This window comes from Pimephales promelas, chromosome 16 (assembly GCF_988280905.1).
Source record: "Pimephales promelas chromosome 16, fPimPro1.hap1.1, whole genome shotgun sequence".
NCBI classification, from domain to species: Eukaryota; Metazoa; Chordata; class Actinopteri; order Cypriniformes; family Leuciscidae; genus Pimephales; species Pimephales promelas.
The window spans coordinates 19718401-19737310 of NC_142784.1; the positions used below are offsets into that span (position 1 = coordinate 19718401).

The following is an 18910-nucleotide window of genomic DNA, read 5'->3' on the forward strand; positions in this document are numbered from 1 at the left end:
AAAGTGCAGCCCATATGAAAATCACCTTTTCCTCAGCATTCATTCATACTATTTTCTTTGTTTTTTAACGGTATAGTTCACCAAAGATTAAGATTCTGTCATTTGCTCACCATACATTTTTTTTTTTTTTTGGACGCCAATGGGTTCCAATGCCATTTGTTAAAACAATGTTCATTGAAATATCTTCTGTTGTGTTTTCAGAAAAAAAATACATACAGTTTTTAAATGACAGGAAGGTGAGTAAATAATGACCGAATTTTTGATAGATTATCCAGTTAAAGAAAAACAAATGTACTGTATTACTGTATAACAGCTCAATCGTGTTCCTGGAAATCAACCTTTCTTCAACCTTGGTAATTAACCAGCATTAATATATTGAGGATATAAAACTCTGATGCTCAATGGGTTTGCCAATGAAGGCAGGGATTTCATTGAAACTACAAATTGCATTAAAGAAGAATCACAGTTACTATCACAAAGACACACAACAGCCAATCTTCTTCAGCAAACTGCCACTCACAGCATGTGTAGAGCTGCTGCGGGCAGAGACAGCTGTGTGGTTATGTCATGCAGCACGTTGCTAGTTATAAGAAAAGACACTGGCAAACAAAGATAAAAAAATTCTTTTAGCATTGCTCATCACCACGTGAGAGATATCCAAGCCAGCTCATGCTTGATTTCCGGGCTAGATAAGTCACGTGTGCATCGCATTGAGCGTGACTGTCACTCTGTCTTCTGTCACACACTCCTGCCACACATTGTATTTCTCACAAGGAAAAAACATTTATAATATATTTAATATGCCGCAGCAAAATGTATCTGGCCGCGTCACTCTCACTATGGAACTGGCAGTAATCAAGTGCGTCTTCCCTGGAGTTTTTAGTCAGCCTGCAACTTATCAGCCAATACAAAAAAAAAGGGACTACACAATAGCCAATCAGAAAATAGCACTATCTGGGTAAGATTTAATGCAACAACCAATGAGTTTTGCAGCCGGTTCACTGTCAACCCCTGCTCAGTCAGAATAAGTCTAGGCCTATGATGACTGACATATTGTCAATTATAAAAATCTCTCTCTTCAAATATTAATAATTGTATTAGCACTAAATAAATTAAAGTACATTGCTTAGTCAATGGTATAGTTCAATTTTAAAATCATGTCACATTTTATAATTATATCCTGGCCATGGATGCATTAATCAATAATATTTCACTCTTGCCTGTCCTGGGCTATGTGAGCTTTGCTGTGATATACAGTAAAACCAAAAATTATTCAGACACCAGATATAATTTTAGGTGTATTTTTTAGTGGATGCAGGACACTAAAGTTAATTTATGGAAAACAAAATAATGTGATCTGTGACATTATACCCATTATTTATACAGTGGACTGCAGTGTATGAATTAATACAGCATACAAATTTCCCCTCGGGGATTAGGAAGTCTACCAGTAAAATGTATAAAAAATTGGGACAAAAAAATGATTCACTCTTACACCAGACTGAATAAAAATTAAGCATTGCTTGGTAATTGCTTGACTTAAATTGGTATTATCTAATTGTGTACTTTAATTTAAAAGATTTTCAACCTTGCTAATTTATTTGTGAGAGTCTAACAGAAGGATGGCCAAAACCAGTCAACTGATTTGATAACTCTTGTCATATTTTATGACCTTTTTCTAAAATATAGCGAATAAACTGTGATGATGTGAGAAATGTTGAAGGTGTCTTAATCCATTTTGGTTTGATGGTGGAACTAGTGCGGTAGAATTGGTTTATACAAACACACTCATTAACATCTTTTCGTATCCACTGCAGAATACAATGCATCCTTTAATCTAGTGCCAATACCAAACAAACCAAACTACTTCCATTGAAAGTGTGATCAATTCATTAGGAAGTCATAAACTTGAATTGGAGTTTCAGACATGCATGCTTAATGTAAAACTATTGCACTTAAACATTCACTACTCACAATATGGCTTTTCCACACTGCTCCTCAAATCACTTGAGAAGATACAACTGTCATTAAGATGAATGGGAATGCTTACAGAAAGTTTCAAATGTGGCTGCTCACAGAGTTCGGATTTTGTTGGCATGAAAACAATTATTTTAATAGGAGAAAGGTTTCTTTCTTACAGCTTCTGAATCATAGCTTCATCTTAATCATATCAAAATCAAAGCACGTTTTGTACTTTAAGGAAATTAGACCTTAAAATATAATTCATGAGCCAAGTGTGCCCATATAATCTCAGCATAAGTGGTAAACAGATTTGGTTTGCTGTCTGCTATAGAAGTGCTCAGAGGATTGCTAGTGCCAGAGGATTTACTTGAGCTCCAATTGCCCCCTATTACATAGGCAAAATAAAGGAGGAGAAGGGGGAGGATGGATTCTGAAATGACTGACAACGGGAAGTGATAAGAGGTTGTTTTTATATGTTGGTATTACTGTAATTAGAAGATAAGAGTACTCAAGCCTTTGAAGTGCATATCAAATTATGAAGTGTATAAAAAGTGCAATTTATGCTTTTTATTTTACATTGCACTCTGTGAACAAAATTAGTACTCTGAAATTTAAGTTACTGATTTTTTTTTTTAAATCCTTCAAATGCTGCTGTGTGGAGTAGAGCCTTTTAGAATTATGAAAACTCCATATAAAACTCACAATGCATATCTTTATCATTCTCCTTTTGTCCACAACCCAATTACTTTCTGCTCCATTCAGCCATCCATGAAAACTCTGGACCTTACACATTGGCACATGTTGGGCATTTGCCATCTGACATCCATTCAAACCCCTATTCACTCTCTCCCTCCCTGCTGGCAAGTTACCACTGAGGGATGAGATGAGAACTAAATTGAGCAATGGTGCATTATATAGCCTATGCAAATAAACCCTAAACATCAAGTCAATACACCAGTTATCATTTGCTGGAACTGAAACCCTAATGATCTTGCATTAGCATGACCAATAAAGCCATTAAGCCAATGTTAACAATAACCACTTTTGATACATGAATGACGGGCGTGACAGAGCTGCTCAAAAATGGTTTGAGAATCAGTTGGCTTAAGTTACTTCCTGATTAAATGGTCAAATGAATGTGAGAATTTCTCTCTGAAGAGATGCCTCTGTTTTGGCCTAATGAAAGGGAAAATTATAAACAAACACAAATGGCTGTTGTGGGGTTAATGTCACCTCTCACTGATGCAGCAATAAATAGTTGTTCAGTCAGTGATCAGGCAAAATATCGCAGCGGAAACTAAATAAATGGTAAATGAAGGTAACAAAGTGGTAGACTGCAAATTCCATTGCAATCTTGATGCTTTTGCATCCTCTAGTGAAAGTGTTCACCGAGAAAAAAAATGGTATGCGTTTTGTTTGGCAATCATTGACACGACAAGGGCTTTTGGCTTTATGCACAGCTGCACTTAGGGTTGCCACCTTCAGTGAGGCAAAATAAGGGACACCCATACACGAGATAAATAAATAATTAAATAAAATAAAAAAAAATGTGTCAAGGGTTTGGAACTGATTATTTCAACATGACAACTTGACAGCTCAACAATAAACCACGAGAAAACATGAGATCAAGTACGTGAGCTTGCAACAGAAAACATTTTTATATTATTATTTTACATTTCATTATTTTACTTATATATATTAGGGGTGGGCCGTTATCGGCGTTAACGTGCTGCAACCTGCACTAGGCTACTTCCTGAACTTAAGCCAGCTCTTGTTTGCTGTCTGCCAATGCCATTTTTGGACAAATTGATTAATCCAGGTGTGTCTGACCTCAGTAGTCACGGCAAATATAATCAGACAGACACACCTGAATTAATCAAGTTCGGCCAATAATGGCAGACAGGAAACAAGGAGCTGGCTTAAGTTCAGGACAGGAAGTAGTGCAGCTGTGCATAAAGCCGATTGAAAACGTATTAGGCTACGTAAACGCGTAACGTTACGTGCGCAGTTGCGTATCATATTTAAGTGAAATAGAGATAGTAGGCTAGCCTACTGGCCTGGCACAGCGTTTTTAATTGCTTTCGCGACGCGGATCCGTGTGAATGGGGATGGTTGAGAAATGTCGTTATTTGTCCCTTTTGTGCCCTGTAAAAATCAACATATAAATGTTTATTTTTGCTAGTGTTTAGTTAATCAAACAAACAGCCAATTCGGTCTCACAACAAAACCATGGGAATTTGTTGCTCAGGTGCTTGTAAAACGTTTTGGGACGCCAGCTCTGAATGTGCCAAATATAACATTTTGCAGTTTTAGTCAGACCTGCACTGCCATCTAATGTTAAAGAGTAGAAATAACAGTTGTTTGACTGTCAGGGACATTTTATGACACCAGCATCATTAGCAAGTCAATTCCCAAGATATCTTTAGACCTGTTACAGGCAATAAGGAAATAGCCTTAAGTTACATGTGCAAAACAGTTAAATATCTCGATGTGTTTTTTTGTCCTCGGGGCTTGTAATTTGACTAACCTGCCTCTTGTCTCAAATCGGAATATTTAAATCATGCTAAAAGTGGGAGTAGTAACTGCATATTATGGGACTCCAAGAGTAAACATACACTATTGTTCCCTTCTGGGTAGCAGCAGACCAGCGGTGAAGCTGTTGCTATAGAAACGCAGGCAGCACAGGTTGTCGTCGGCTGTTCGGTGGAAAGGTGGTGAAGGCTCTGACTCGTATGTGAGGAAAGTAGCCTAATAGGCTGGCGGATTTGAAGACCGGCGATTAAGAGAGAAATAATAAAGGAATTGAGCAGAAGAAGGACATGTCGGAGCGAGTAGCCTCATGTGGGAACCTGTATGACACGAACAACCTTCTGCTTCGGTACTGCAACGGTAAGTTTGGCAGGGACTCGACTGAGCATTCATAATGAATGCACGAGAGACAGCCACACGAGATGGTTTGTTTTCATTTCCATTTCAAACGTCTTGTCTTTGATATCAGTCAGTTTTATATATGCAATGTTATTGTCGTGTCAGTGCGTCACTGCCTGCGAGGGCACAACAAAAGAAACTGTCTCAGGTTTATGTGATGAATATTATTTGTTTAAATTAACGTTACTGTCCATTTTTATATCCTGTATACATGCAAATTTCATCCTCTATTTTCTTATCGCATTGGCTGTGCGGTTGGGATCAGTGTCAAGATACAAGGATGAACATCTACCCAGATTCAGGCTCTTGAGAATTACAAGCCTGTATCTATCATGTGTGTTGTTTACATTTTTTTTTAAATATATTTTTCTCATCAGCTTTTGATTTGCTTGAAGCCTCTCATCTTTAGCAAACCTTATTCAGCTTGCTTCACTTGGGCTTTCTTGTTTGGTTTCTGCTAAGGTTTGAGTGGAAAGAATGCACTAAATTGCTTATTTATTGTGAGCCAACTAGTGAATAACATTAGATGGGTTTACTAGGGTTATCCCTACAATAATACTTAGATGTAAACATCATGTCTGTAACAAACATTAGCCAAAATATTAGTTGTAAAAATAATGTCTGTTTTGATCATGACTAATACAATGATCTAATCATTAACAAACATTAGCCAAAATATATTTGATCTGAAAAGTGGTGGTTCTCAACTAGTTTTTCTGTAGGACCCATATTTGTAATTATGTAAAGTGGTGACCCAGCAGAGCACCAGATTGGATTATCATACAGAATTTTATGACAATGCATAGGCAAAATTGACACACGACATACGTCTGACAATTTTGCATACTGTGAAGAACAGCAGAAATGTGATTTACCCGTATAAAACACTAGGCTAAATATTGCATTATCCACTTTACCAACTGATGAATATGCGTCAAAATACCATAACGTTTTTTGAACACGTGTCCTTTGACCTAAACGACAAAAGATAAGAATGCGATAAGACATTTCTCCCACCAATTAAGAATGATAAGCCCATTGATTCTGAATGATTAGCTGAATGATTCAATGTTTAGTTGCAATTTATTATTTCCATTTATAGTTTTTCCCAGAACTGCAACTCATTATGGGTTTGTGGCCTAGCAGTTGAGGACCAGTGATATATAATATATATGTTAGAACCACAGAAAGTTCTATACAGCCGATGCAAATATATAAGCAAATATTTCAAAGCAATTTACAGGTGGAGCAAGCGATTTTTGAGAAACGCTGTTAAAAAGTGAATCAGACCAAGCGCTAAAACCATAAAAATATAGAGGTAGTGTCCGTGATGTCACCCATTGGTTTCTAAAGAGAATTTTTGAAGCCCAAACTGGGTGTAGTAGGCAGTGGCCATATTGGCAGCGTGTTACTCCCAGATAGCCAAAAATGGGCAAAGAGGTGGGATTAGCTGAGGTGAAGCGACGGATTAGTGGCAGCAGAACTTTAAGGCTTGATATAATTTATACGGATGAGTAATGAAAAAAAATCACCAATCCTCACAGTTGTCATGAAGGGCAAAATTAGCTATAGACCAAAACCACTTTTTGTACCAGGCTTTAAACATTTTTTTTTCTGCTGTAAAGTTGGGCATTTTAACACGGAGGGTATATGTGATTGACTCTCTTTTGGACCCTGTGTCTTGCGGCAAGTCTATTAATTGCAGCTTAAGTCATTTCCGTGTTGGATTCAAGAGAGAAACCAGATGGTTGCCGCTTGGTCAAAACACACTTATAGCCAATAAGTAGTAAGGGGCGTATGCACTCATTAAGGGGTGCCTGTGCCAGTGTGTTTGTGAATTTGGGGGCGGGGCTATCCAATATGGGGTGTGATCTGTTTCGGTTGGGTTTTTTTTTTTTTTTGGTTATTTCAAAACATAGATATATATACTAGATGTCGCCTTGGCTACTGCAGTTCAATAGAATAAATGCGCCAATAGAGCCGCCATCTTGGAACAGGGGAGCCCCTCCACTTTAATGCATCAGCGTCAATGTAGACAAAGGTCTAATGGAAATAAATTCACCATAAATCATCATGAATGCGATTTTCTCATTTTTTTGGTTCGTTCCAACGGTCAGATGTATCATTGATTCCAGAAAAAAATGTTAAAAATAAAATAAAAATTTAAAAACATTCTTCCTAATTCAGATTTCATTTGTGAACATCATACGCAGCACAAAAGTCTGCCGCCATCCATTAATTCAAAGTAAAGGCAGAGATAGCAGCGTTACCTTGCTACTTCCTATGACAAGACCCCTGTTCCAAGATGGCGGCGGTTTTGAAGCATGCTTAGGACGTCTTGTCTATCAACAGCTTTTATCAGAAATCGCTTCCTGCACCTTTATAAAATAAATACAATAATTATATGGGTTTGTTCTTAAACATATTTATCTTTATATATACGTTATTTATTCATATTTTTGTATTTATATATATATATATATATATATAAAAAAACACACAACGTCACAGGTTCTCTCAAGGATAGGTATCAGTGTACATTGTTTGGGTTTTCCAGTAGGTCAGTTTCCGCAACAGATGGTTTGGCTGACCGACAGATGGATGGGTAGACAGTGTATCATGATGAGACTCGGTCAGATGGGTTTATCCATGTTGTACAGTTGGATGGTTTAGACCGGTTTTAAATCGTACATGAAGATCTTAGGTTCAGGCTATGATATTAATAAGTTGAATGCATTTAAAAATCCCTGATGTGAATCGTATTGATTCAAATGATAAGAAAATGAGCATGCCTCCCGGGTGTATAAAACAACAAGTCATAAAGTGTCAAACTGACATACACTTCAGTGTGCTTTTAACAGAGAGGCTGGTCAGTGCACTTCCTGATAGTGCCTGGCTAACAGGTCTGGAGTCGAGCCAAACCTCTCTCTCTGCCAACAGCACATCCAGCAGTTTTCTTCCGCATAGGAGACGGGGAACAGCGTCCTGTTACAAACATCATCCTTCTCCTCAACACACAGCACTGAGGGTGGGGGAGGGTGAAGAAGGAAGGTCCAGACACAGGATCAGCCATCCAGCAAGCCAAGGGGAAGGTGGGAGAAAGAATCTTTGGCCAGGCAGGCGTTTGGCACCTTTAGGAAACCCCTAGAGAGCTGCAGAGGATCAGGCTGTCTGAGCGAGTGACTGACAGGCGGACATAGTACTGACTGAAATGGCAGGTAGGAGGGGAATACAAGCAGAGTGGGATGATGAATATTTCAGTGCACTTGGTTACTGAGCATCCGGTTTCCTCCAGACTGCTTTTGTCTTCCAGCATCACTATAGCTCCATCCTGCTTTCTTCTCACCTTGCACTTTGCCTCCTATTTTCTTTCACTTTTATTATTTCAGTTGACATGATCACCACCTGCTGATGCCACTTTATGGATGGGATCCCCATGCGTTATAATATGCACATTTAGCATGCAGCCCGTTGCATTGCCTTTGAGATTGAAACAGAGACGGAGCCACTGTTATATGTGAATTATGAAATTGAGGAGCTACATTTGGGAAAAAATGTAAAAGGGAAAGGAATTTTACTTCTGGTTTTGATTATTGTGATTTTTTTTTTTTTTTTGTTATTTTGCGGATAAGTTGTATAATGGAATACATCCTATCGCCGACACTTTGTTTGACAACTCAATTGTCCAACTTTTTAATCATTTTCTGATTTTTTTGTTGAGAAAAATTGGCTAAAAATTGCCTAAGTGCCTATGTAATCTCTCTTTTAATCACAGTTTTCCAAAAATCAGAATTACCATCACTTTTTTTCCCCCAATAACCAACAGGACATTTTAGTCAATGTATGAAGTGACAGGTGTGCTAGAAATACTTTTTGTATATATTTGATATCAAATTTGCATTGTTTTATCATTTCAAATGTTTAGCTGAAAAAATGTTGTGCTATAATTCATTAAAGTAAATGCTTTTTGTTTTTATATTTTGTAATGCAAAGACTTACAGTTTTTATAATGTAACAAGTCTGTGACAGCTGTTTAAATTCCAATCAGTGCAAATTCTAATGCTATAACTATCTGCTCGTCTCTTTCAGATGACAATGTATCAGCTGGGAGTGGGATGGAGATGGATGACCGTCTCTCTCACCTGGAGCAGAGGGTGCAGCTGCAGGAGGACGAGATTCAGCTTCTGAAGGCGGCGCTGGCGGATGCTTTGAGGAGGCTGGGCTGCTGTGAGGAGATCACACAGACCAGCAGCAAGAAACATGGACCTACTAAAGGTCAGAGCTTCATCGTGGCCCTCTGCTTATTATCATTATGAGTTAGAGCCTAGAAAACTCACAATTGGAAGATATTTTTCCATCTAAAGCAATTAATAAACTAATAATCTGAGGGTAACCTTTCCTAAGGGTGCATTCTGAGTTCTTAACTTAAGGTTCTTAACTGCAAACAGGGATGTATTGTAATTCATAATAGTGATTATATAAATAGTTTCATGTGGGAGGTGAAGATAATTTGCATGTTATCTCACTGTGTTCCTCTGTTTCTTCCTTCTTGATTTAGTTCGTCAGATACTGCAAGCTCTACCATCCAAGCCTTTGACAAATGGCTACGTGCAAACAAAACGCTTGAGTGGCTACCCTTCCTCTCCCTCCTCTCCGAAAAAGGAGGTACTGATGTCCATCAAAAGGTGAGAGTTATATGCAAGATATATATCTATATTTTTATTGCATATTATCTCTAAACATTTTCAAATGCCATTTTATTGAAAGACACGCTGGTATCACACATTAAAGTAGCACATAGTGGAAATATTAAAGTAGCATTTATTCTACACAAAGACATTTGTTGCTCAACAACATCAGTGCAGGATTACTTCTCGACCTCAAGATGGCGGTATTGAGTAAAAAACCATTTGGAACATTCAGCCTAAAAGATCCCTATATAATTAAAGGGTTAGTTCACCCAAAAATGAAAATGATGTCATCAATAACTCATCTTTATTCATGATCATTAATAAATTTCATCTTTGGAATACCGTTAAAATGTTTTAGATTTAGTCCAAGAGTTTTCTGTCCCTCCATTGAAAATGCAAACGATATACTGTCCTTGTCCAGAAAGGATATACAAACATTATCAAAGTAGTCCATGTGACATTAGTGGGTTAGTAAGAATTTTTTGATGCATCGAAAATACATTTTGGTCCAAAATAACAAAAACTATTACTTTATTAAACATTGTATTGTCTTTTCCGGTTCTGTCCTCAGTGATGCTGATGACATGTTCTCTGTAACTAGAGAACACATCAGCTGCGTCTTACCAGCGTCACTGCGGACTCGTGAACGCAGGACCGGAAGACAATACAATGTTTAATAAAAGTCGTACTTTTTGTTATTTTTGGACCAAAATGTATTTTCGATGCTTCAAAACTTTCTAACTAACCCACTGATGTCACATGGACTACTTTGATGATGTCTTTATTTCCATTTCTTTGATTTCCATTTTTCCTGTCCTCTCCATTATGCCTCACTCATTACTCCTGTCTCTGTGTTTCAGGAAGAGCATGTCCACAGAACGCCTTTCCACAGTGAAGAAGGAGATGGCTGATTCCCGCAGCAGAACCACCTCATCTGGCAGCTCAACAAGTGGAAAGAGAGACAGGTACCTTTTCATCTAAATAAAGTGCATTAAACTCAATGATTTTTCTGTTCACAGAGATGAAAACTCTTTCCTTCCAAGCCTTGAGACTAGTACAAGATAGAGACTAGTCAACACAGCTAAAAATAGAGGCTACTTCAGTGTCTAATTACATGACAAAGCCATACTTTTGGTCAGCAAGACACCAGAGACAGTAGGGGAAGTGAAGGACCATCTATAGAGAGCATTTTATACAATAAAATATTAGACCATGATTTGAGCTGATATTATTGTTGTATTTGTATTGCTGATTTGAAATATGTTATATGCTTTGCCTATTTAGGCCTTTCTTTATTTAAATAGAATGTTACTGCAATTGTTAAAGGTTACCATTGTGACCTGATTCATAGAAACAGAGTTCTAGCTATGTTTTCTTACCTTAATGTTGGTACATAGACAATATACACTTCTGTTCAAAGATTTGGGGTCAGTATAGATGCATTAAACGTTAGAGCCCTGCACGGGCCTCAAATCTAGGCCCTAGCCCGGCCCTGGCCCGAGACGTCCAGGCCCTAGCCCGGCCCGTGTCCGACAGCTCATCAGAATGATCAGCCCGAGTCCGACCCGAGCCCGTTATTTAAAAAAAACAACAAAAAAAAACACACCTTACACAGCCTGCCCTGTTGCAGCAGTCATTTAAACAGATATGTTTTGTCCTCAATGACAAAGTAGTTACCGTTTAGATTATTTTCATTTCTTTATCAAGTTAATTAAGGCAAATGTTTCTTTTTATTTATTTTTTTATGACGACCAAGCACCCGACAGCGAGTTAAACATGTTTGATCCATTTATAGCCTCTCAAATCAACACTTTACTTGGCTACAATAAAATCCATAGATATAAAACAACTTAAACATATTCACACAGACAGTTAACGTTAGTTTAAACGTTTGTTAAACGTTTATTGTCATTTTTGAAAAGCTGAGGCAAACTGCTCCGCTGCTCGCAACAGCACTCGTACAATACAATATACAATACAATACAGAGAATGCAATCTAAACAAATCAAATAAATTAGGCCCTACATTAAAAACAAACATGCAGGTTATCTTACCTCAAAAATCAAGTCTTCACTACAGAACATGGCCATTCGTATTTCCAAAAGTTTCCAACAGACTCATGAAACTAAAGTCCAATCAAACAAAAAACAACAAGACAACCTCCTAAACTGTCTCTTACAGAGCATCGTGCAGAAAAAGCACCATCCACCGCGGAAAGTTTTAATCCAGTCGTACTTTTTCCAGCTGCGCTGAAGTCACGCTCACTACTTCTGCTGCTGGCGGGACACTAAACAGAGAACGAGCCGGTCGCGCGGATCGCGTTGCCGGGAAACCTGTGTGCGCGTGTGCGTGCCGTGAGCAGACTGTCAGTCATATATGTCAGTATGATAGGTTATAAAACGTCTTTCTATGTTTGCTTTTCAATAGTCATCTTCTCATATTTTATTTTAAGTAATATCTAAAATAGGCTATAAAAAAGATAAGCCTAAAACAGGCCCGAGGCCCGGCCCGCGTCTGAACTATGACGTTAAAATTGGCCCGAAGCCCGGCCCGAGGAGTGTAAATAAGTCGGGGCCCGTCGGGCTCGGGCTGAAATGCAGGCCTCTATTAAACGTATCCAAAGTGAAAAGATTCGTATTTTAAATAAATTCTGACCTTTTAAACGTTCTATTCATCATTCCATCCTGAAAAAAACATGTCTAAACATATCAAGCAGCACAACTGTTTTCAACATTGACAATAATCAAGATGGTTTCCAAATCAGCATCATTAGAATGATTTCTGAAGGATCATGTGTCACTGAAGACTGTAGTAATGATGCTGAAAATTGTAATTTAATATATTTAATTTTAAAATATATTAAAATAGAAAAAAGTTATTTTAAATTGAAAATATATTTCACAATATGTCTAAAAAAGTGAGATATTTCAAATACTAAGTGTGTTTGTGGGGCACACACCAAAAAGGCTTAGGAACATTGTGATCAAATAGTCATGAATAATTTATGGTGAGTGTACATGGAGTTGCGCTGAAAGAAGGTAAACACTGATGTTTAAGCTAGACATCTGTCAATAAAAGTGTTATTGACTAAGAGCCTGATTGTCAGAGCTGAATAGCAACCACTGGAAAACTCTCACAAAAATTTTATAAAAGAAATCAATTTAACCAGGTTACCACTTAATATAGTTTTCAATTCAATTGAGTTAATTTTTATTCTTCCATTTTTATAGTGAAAAGGAGGGTATTAAAATTAAATTTGAATAGAGAAAACTTAAAGCTTGTCATCATATGAGTCCATAAACCTTTGTTGCTGTCGCAAACCAAGGGTTAAGTATCAGTTCCAACAGGTTTCCCAGCAAACTCCTCCAGGATATTTGTACAGCAGATAATCCTACACCATAGTAGTTTTATATTTATGGCATTATGTAAAGCTCTTCGCTGTCACTTGGTTGACACACACAACTGAAACAGTCTCCTGACCACAGAGTGCTTCACTGCATTAAAGCATTGGGGGGTGTGGTCACCCAGAAAAGGGCTGTCATGCACACTGAGGAAGTGTCCTCCCATTGGTTAGTGAGGTCCATGTTCCTGCAGAGCTTAACTCAACTCAAACAAGGAACACTGTCTTTTGCTTGACGCTTCAGCAAACTCCAGCTTGCACTTAAACTGAATAACGGGAAAAACAACATGAAGAGGTCGACAAGGTAAAGCTCATGTTCTTGTTAAGTTCTTTAAAAGAAATACTTTTGGTAGTTAAAGGGTGTGGTTGATCATTTAATTGCTTTCAGCTTTCCTGCAACAAAGCAAACATTGGTAGGCAAACAAGAATATTCACAGCAACATAGGTTGCATAGATAAACAAAGCGAACACACCTGGGCTAAGTTGGTGACGTAACTTCCCAATTGGGAACAAAAGATAATGAGCAAACTTTAAAAACACTGTTGGAATGTGACAACATTTTGCTTATGTTTTTTTAGCTCAATTTACATCATTTTGTGAGTCATTTAACAAGAATGTGAATATTTCCATCTGGTTTTGATTGCTTGTTTCCATCTGGTATTGTCAGGCTAAATCCTTGTTATCCATTTACTCCCATTTAAGTAATGCAATACATAAAATACATACAGTAAGTTTACTAATTGCTTTAGTGCATTGCTTAGCTAGCAATCTGAGTTAGATATTGATTGTTACTAATGCTCATCTGTATGTATTAACATCCCCCCCCCCCACACACACACACACACACACAGAAAGCACTTTGAAGGCAAATTAGAGTGAGTGCTCTACATCAGGAAACAAAATGGTTTGAAGGACGTCATGTCCAGATAACTTCAACAGAAGCTTTTAGTGAATCATTTGCTTTAGAAATTTGATTTATTCTGTAAAGATGTGTGATTTTCATGTATAAAACCCATGAATCGTCAAATTGTCACCGCACTGTGTGTGGTAAGGATGGGTGTGTGCATAGTCAGTGCATTAGTACGAGGTCACACACATAGTACTCACTGCATTATATTGAGTGTGGTTTTGCTACACAGCCTAGGATCATTACTGGTAAAATAGATTTTTCCAGGATGTGCTTTTGTGAAAATGTGGCCAGAGTAGCTGCCATTTTGTGTGCCATCTAAAATAAGGTGTGTGATCAGTACTGAAATGTTCCATGAATGACCATAAACAACGTAAATTGCTTACAATTAACAGAATGCTTGCTGATAAAGAATACACGCTAAGTGGATCCAAATGTTATGAACTATTCCTCACATATTTTCCTAAAAAAAAAAAAATGTTTAGATGGCTGAATGGCTGTAAACTGCACAATAATTTTATATATACATGCATATATACGCCTCACTGGCTAATGAATTATTGTTTGATTTTTGCCTACACCACTCTAAACTGGTGTTAGTAGAGATTGGCTTGCTTTGGTTCAGTCTTTGCTTTAATGAAGTGTTTGGATGGTTTCTGCATGGACACAAACAGATCATTGTGGGAGTGTTTTTATTTTCCACGGCGCCCATGATCCTTCTGTCATCCCTTTACATAACATTTAACTTTGCCTTCTTACTAAGGTCCAGTTTGCTGTCCATTCTGAGGATCCCTGAGTTCCACAAACATATTCCAGTGAATAATGCTGGATTGATAGGTCTAATTTATTACTTTCAGCTGTCTAAGACAACCGGTCACTCATGACAGTCTTGCATCAGCACAGAGGAAGTGAAAAACTGTGTGGTTAGGAAAATCAGCTTCAAAATGCACGCATAGACACAAACTGAACATTTAGTCTTTTTTTTTTTTATTCTGTATATTAAGGCCTCTACATTTAGAGCAATTTTGTCCATGTTCGTTTTCAAAGCAAAATCACCACCAGTGCTGGCACCCCACCAAGTGTGTTTAGTCATGTAAACAAGCTCTGAAACTTCCTGTTGTTGAAAGCAGTTTTGGGTGCCCCTCTCCTCCTGTCGCTCCACATTAGCTCAACGTTTTCTCCATTGCACAGATCTATGAGAGGCCACATGAAAGCTGGCATTAATGGATGAGCACAATGAATTATTCATCCTCTTACAAAAGACAAGTCAAAGACAATAAACAAAACTTTTTAGGCATGTTCTTCAAAAAGTATTTGTTTAACTTGTGGTCTCTTTTTATCTGGCTTGTTGTCTGTGAAGGAATGAATGAATGACATTTTTCTCTTTCGGTCTTTCAGCAAAACCAAAGAGTGCACCTTCAATGCTGGTAAGTTTTCATCTGTTTTGAAGTTATTCAATAAGTTATCCAATAAATACAAAAGTCCTTTATATTGAGCGAGAAATCAATAGCTGTTTGGTATTGCCTTTAGTGCTTTATATGGTTCAAACTAACTAAATAACTAAAAAATGTTGCATGAGTAACTTTAAGCTTAGATACTCATCATTACTAAAACTGATATCAAATAAATGGAAGCTACATAGAAATATAGAAAAGAAACGACAAAAGCGTATAACAAAATTATAAAATATAAAAATGAAACCTAATTCAAAATACTCTAGTATATGAATACTTAAATACTAACATAACACTGCTACATATAAACTCTGGGATTTTTGTGTTTGTGATGATGTTTCCGTTTCCAGTGGAGGAAAAAGCATGTTTTTGTTTTTCATATATAAATGCATGTAATATTTGTTTGGCTATGTTTAACTAGCAGTGCAGGGAGAGACTGGGCCCTGTGTTATGGGAAATTATATATTAGCCTGACTTGATCCCATTATCGTGTTCATTACAGATAAAAACTATTATGGATCGACGTAATGCTTTTAGCCAGTCTCGTTCTGTAATGGGCAAGTTGGTTTATAAGTGAACATAGTCCAGGATAATTTGACAAATCATCCTTAACAAACCATGTTTAGGCCTACTGCTTGTTTCTGTTTGGCTGCTAACATTTCTGTCTTTCTTGAACAGATGATGGTTACGTTAGGATGTTCATACGTGGACGTCCAATCACCATGCATGTTCCAGACCAGCAGAAGGAAGCCTACAACCTTGACCACAAAGTGGCGCTGCCAGAGCGCAAGCTAAAACTTCAGTGGGTGTATCCTTGTGATTTAGCTGATAATTGTAACGCAACTAAAGTGAATTGTGCAGATATTCTAATGAATAATGATGTATTTTGATAGATCATTTTGAAGTTGTCTATGTACATTATATTCTTTCTATTTTGAAATAATTTAGCCAATAATTTAATAAATTGCTATCAACTTTTCTAGTACAAGCGCATCAGTGATTTTCAAATACATTTCAGCTTATTTCTTAAATAGTTTGAAATTAAATGCAAATTAACCAATTTGAAATGTGACACAAAAGTGCTAATTTAAGCTACAGTCCGTGTAAACATTTTTTACAAAATGTACGTAATAAGTGAGTACATCATGAAATCATTTTCCAAACTGTGTTTTTGTCTTATCCTGAATCACTACGGTACACCTAAAATAAGTGTTTTAGACTGGTCCGTGTCGTACCACTGCAGAGTTACCGTTACGGACTGCATCTTTAAAAGCATGTGTCAATGAAAAAGCTTTTTATTTCTTAACACACTTCAGTTACGGCTATAGGGGAAGAGACTGCCGTTGCAACCTCTACCTGTTGCCGACAGGAGAGATTGTGTACTTCAATGCTTCGGTAGTGGTGCTATACAATGTAGAAGAGCAGCAACAAAGACACTATCTGGGCCATAATGATGACGTCAAGTGGTAAGTTAAATATATATTGATTTTATGGTGTCCAGTCCACATACTTTTGCTCATTTACTCTACTGTTAATGAAGTTTAAAAAGCACTGGTGAAACTACTGTAGCTACTACGGGAGAGAAATCAGTTGAGTGGTAATGTAATACGAGAAAAAAAGCTTTTCTGATTTCCTGCAGATTATTCTCAAATTAAGTCATTGTTCAAAGGTCCAAAAGATGTTATCGTTGTGCTTATCAGCTTCATGAACAAAGATATTGTACCACTGTATCTCCATCATTCAACAAAAAGAGCCAATGTACTCAGGAAGTGGTGCTAGTTTCTGAGCAAATTTGCATTTGTTGTACCAGATCTTGCTCGTCTCAACAGACTCGTATCTTCAAGATAAGCGAATCCTGTATATCCAAATATACCTGCAATCTAGATCTCCTCTGCCTTGTGTTCCTTTTATGCTGTTTGACTGCCAGGCAATGATTATACTGTTAACTGTTCAAACTCAGAGATTATTTTATGTAAAAAAAAATAACAGTTGTAACCGAGCGACAACATGGTATTTCTTGTCAAAATTCTTAATTAAAATTTGTTGCTAATTAAAATAACACTAGAATACTTTCTCTGTGACTGTCAAAATCGAAATCCCTGCTGGTTTGCAAAACTTTTGCAACCCGCTTACTTTTTTTTTCCGGGATCAGACTGCATTCATTTACTGTTCCCTAGAGAGATAGAGAGAGAGATGGGAAATCTTTTCCGACAAGCACTGACAATCCTGACAATGTTCTCTTTGCAGTTTGGCCATCCATCCAGACATGGTCACTATAGCAACAGGACAAGTTGCCGGAACATCCAAAGATGGCAAAGTTAGTTCACATTTACAATTGCTCAGGAACGAAGCTACTGTGCTCATAACAGTTTTAGCTATTTGCAATGTATATTAGCCTTAAAGTAATGTACTTTTATTCAGCAAGAATACATTAAATTGATCTAAAGTACCAGAATCAGGGATGTGATTTTTCCGGATTAATCCGGAATTCCGGATTTTCCGACCTGAAAATGTGACCTACGTGAATCATGCAGATCTGTAAAAAAAAAAAAAAACTCTTTATATTTTCCTGCTTTTTTGTCCTTAGCCAATCACATGCCTGCAGAATAGACATTTATGATGCTTCAAAAGATTTCTGTTTCATATAAATACTTTATCCGTCACAGAAATCTTTTTTTAATTATATTTAAACAGAAAATGTTAATTGCAAGATTATTTCACAATATAACTGTCGTTACTGTACTTTTGATCAAATAAATGCGGCCTTGGTGAGCAGAACAGAATATTTTTAAAACCATAATTTATTCTTTAATCTGATTTAAAGATGCTCCATTCATATGCATAAAAGAAGTGAATCTTTGTTTCCCTGTCAGCTTTTGCAGCCGCATGTCCGCATCTGGGACTCGGTCAGTCTGAATACTCTTCATGTGATCGGAGCAGGTGTGTTTGACCGAGCCGCCACCTGTGTTGCTTTCTCAAAATCGGTAAGCCAACTTCCTTTTTTAAGTTCTCGATAAATAATCTGTGTGCTTTGATGCCATGTGATATGTGAAAAAAGTGCACAATGGGTAAAGGCAATGAATATTTGAACAGTGATCAATGGCTGAATGAACAATGGTATTTACATGGATATAATACCTCTCCTCTTCACAGAATGGTGGTGCTCATTTGTGTGTGGTTGACGATGCAAATGATCACATTTTGTCTGTTTGGGACTGGCAGAAAGAAAAGCAGCTGGCGGAGGTTAAGGTGAGGTGGCATGCTCTATTAAAGCAGCAATACTAGACCTGCTGTACAATTTCCTTGCATAGTGTGTCTTCTGTGATTATGTCTTTTGAGTGTTCACAGACCAGGTGGTTTAAAGCCCTTGACCGCACATGTACGCCACCATGACGTGTGCATTTTCAGCTGGAAGATGTCATGTTTGCCCTCTTAATCTTGTAATATAATGACTTGTACGGCCTATGAAATTACTTTCCTGACAACAATGCCTTTATATTTTTAACCCCTTCTCATCGACTTTCCACAATTGAATAAATTTGAGATGGATACTTTTTTTTTTTTCTTG

At 37.4% G+C, this 18910-nt stretch overlaps 1 protein-coding gene across 4 annotated transcripts in view; it reads left to right on the forward strand.

Annotated features, from left to right (window-relative positions):
• eml2 (EMAP like 2) overlaps positions 1-18910 on the forward strand; it is a 45063-nt gene that overhangs the window by 20471 nt on the left and 5682 nt on the right. Inside the window, exons 1-10 of one of the 4 annotated variants that reach the window (XM_039662574.2) lie at positions 4651-4851; positions 8980-9165; positions 9449-9575; positions 10442-10546; positions 15287-15315; positions 16021-16150; positions 16659-16808; positions 17590-17659; positions 18216-18326; positions 18496-18591. In XM_039662574.2, coding sequence (XP_039518508.2) covers positions 4782-4851; positions 8980-9165; positions 9449-9575; positions 10442-10546; positions 15287-15315; positions 16021-16150; positions 16659-16808; positions 17590-17659; positions 18216-18326; positions 18496-18591 — 1074 coding nt within the window. In that variant the 5' untranslated portion in view covers positions 4651-4781. Of the gene's footprint in view, positions 1-4650; positions 4852-8086; positions 8109-8979; positions 9166-9448; positions 9576-10441; positions 10547-13135; positions 13286-15286; positions 15316-16020; positions 16151-16658; positions 16809-17589; positions 17660-18215; positions 18327-18495; positions 18592-18910 lie in introns of those variants that run through there. The other 3 variants (XM_039662575.2, XM_089121174.1, XM_039662576.2) reach the window with 3 other exon arrangements.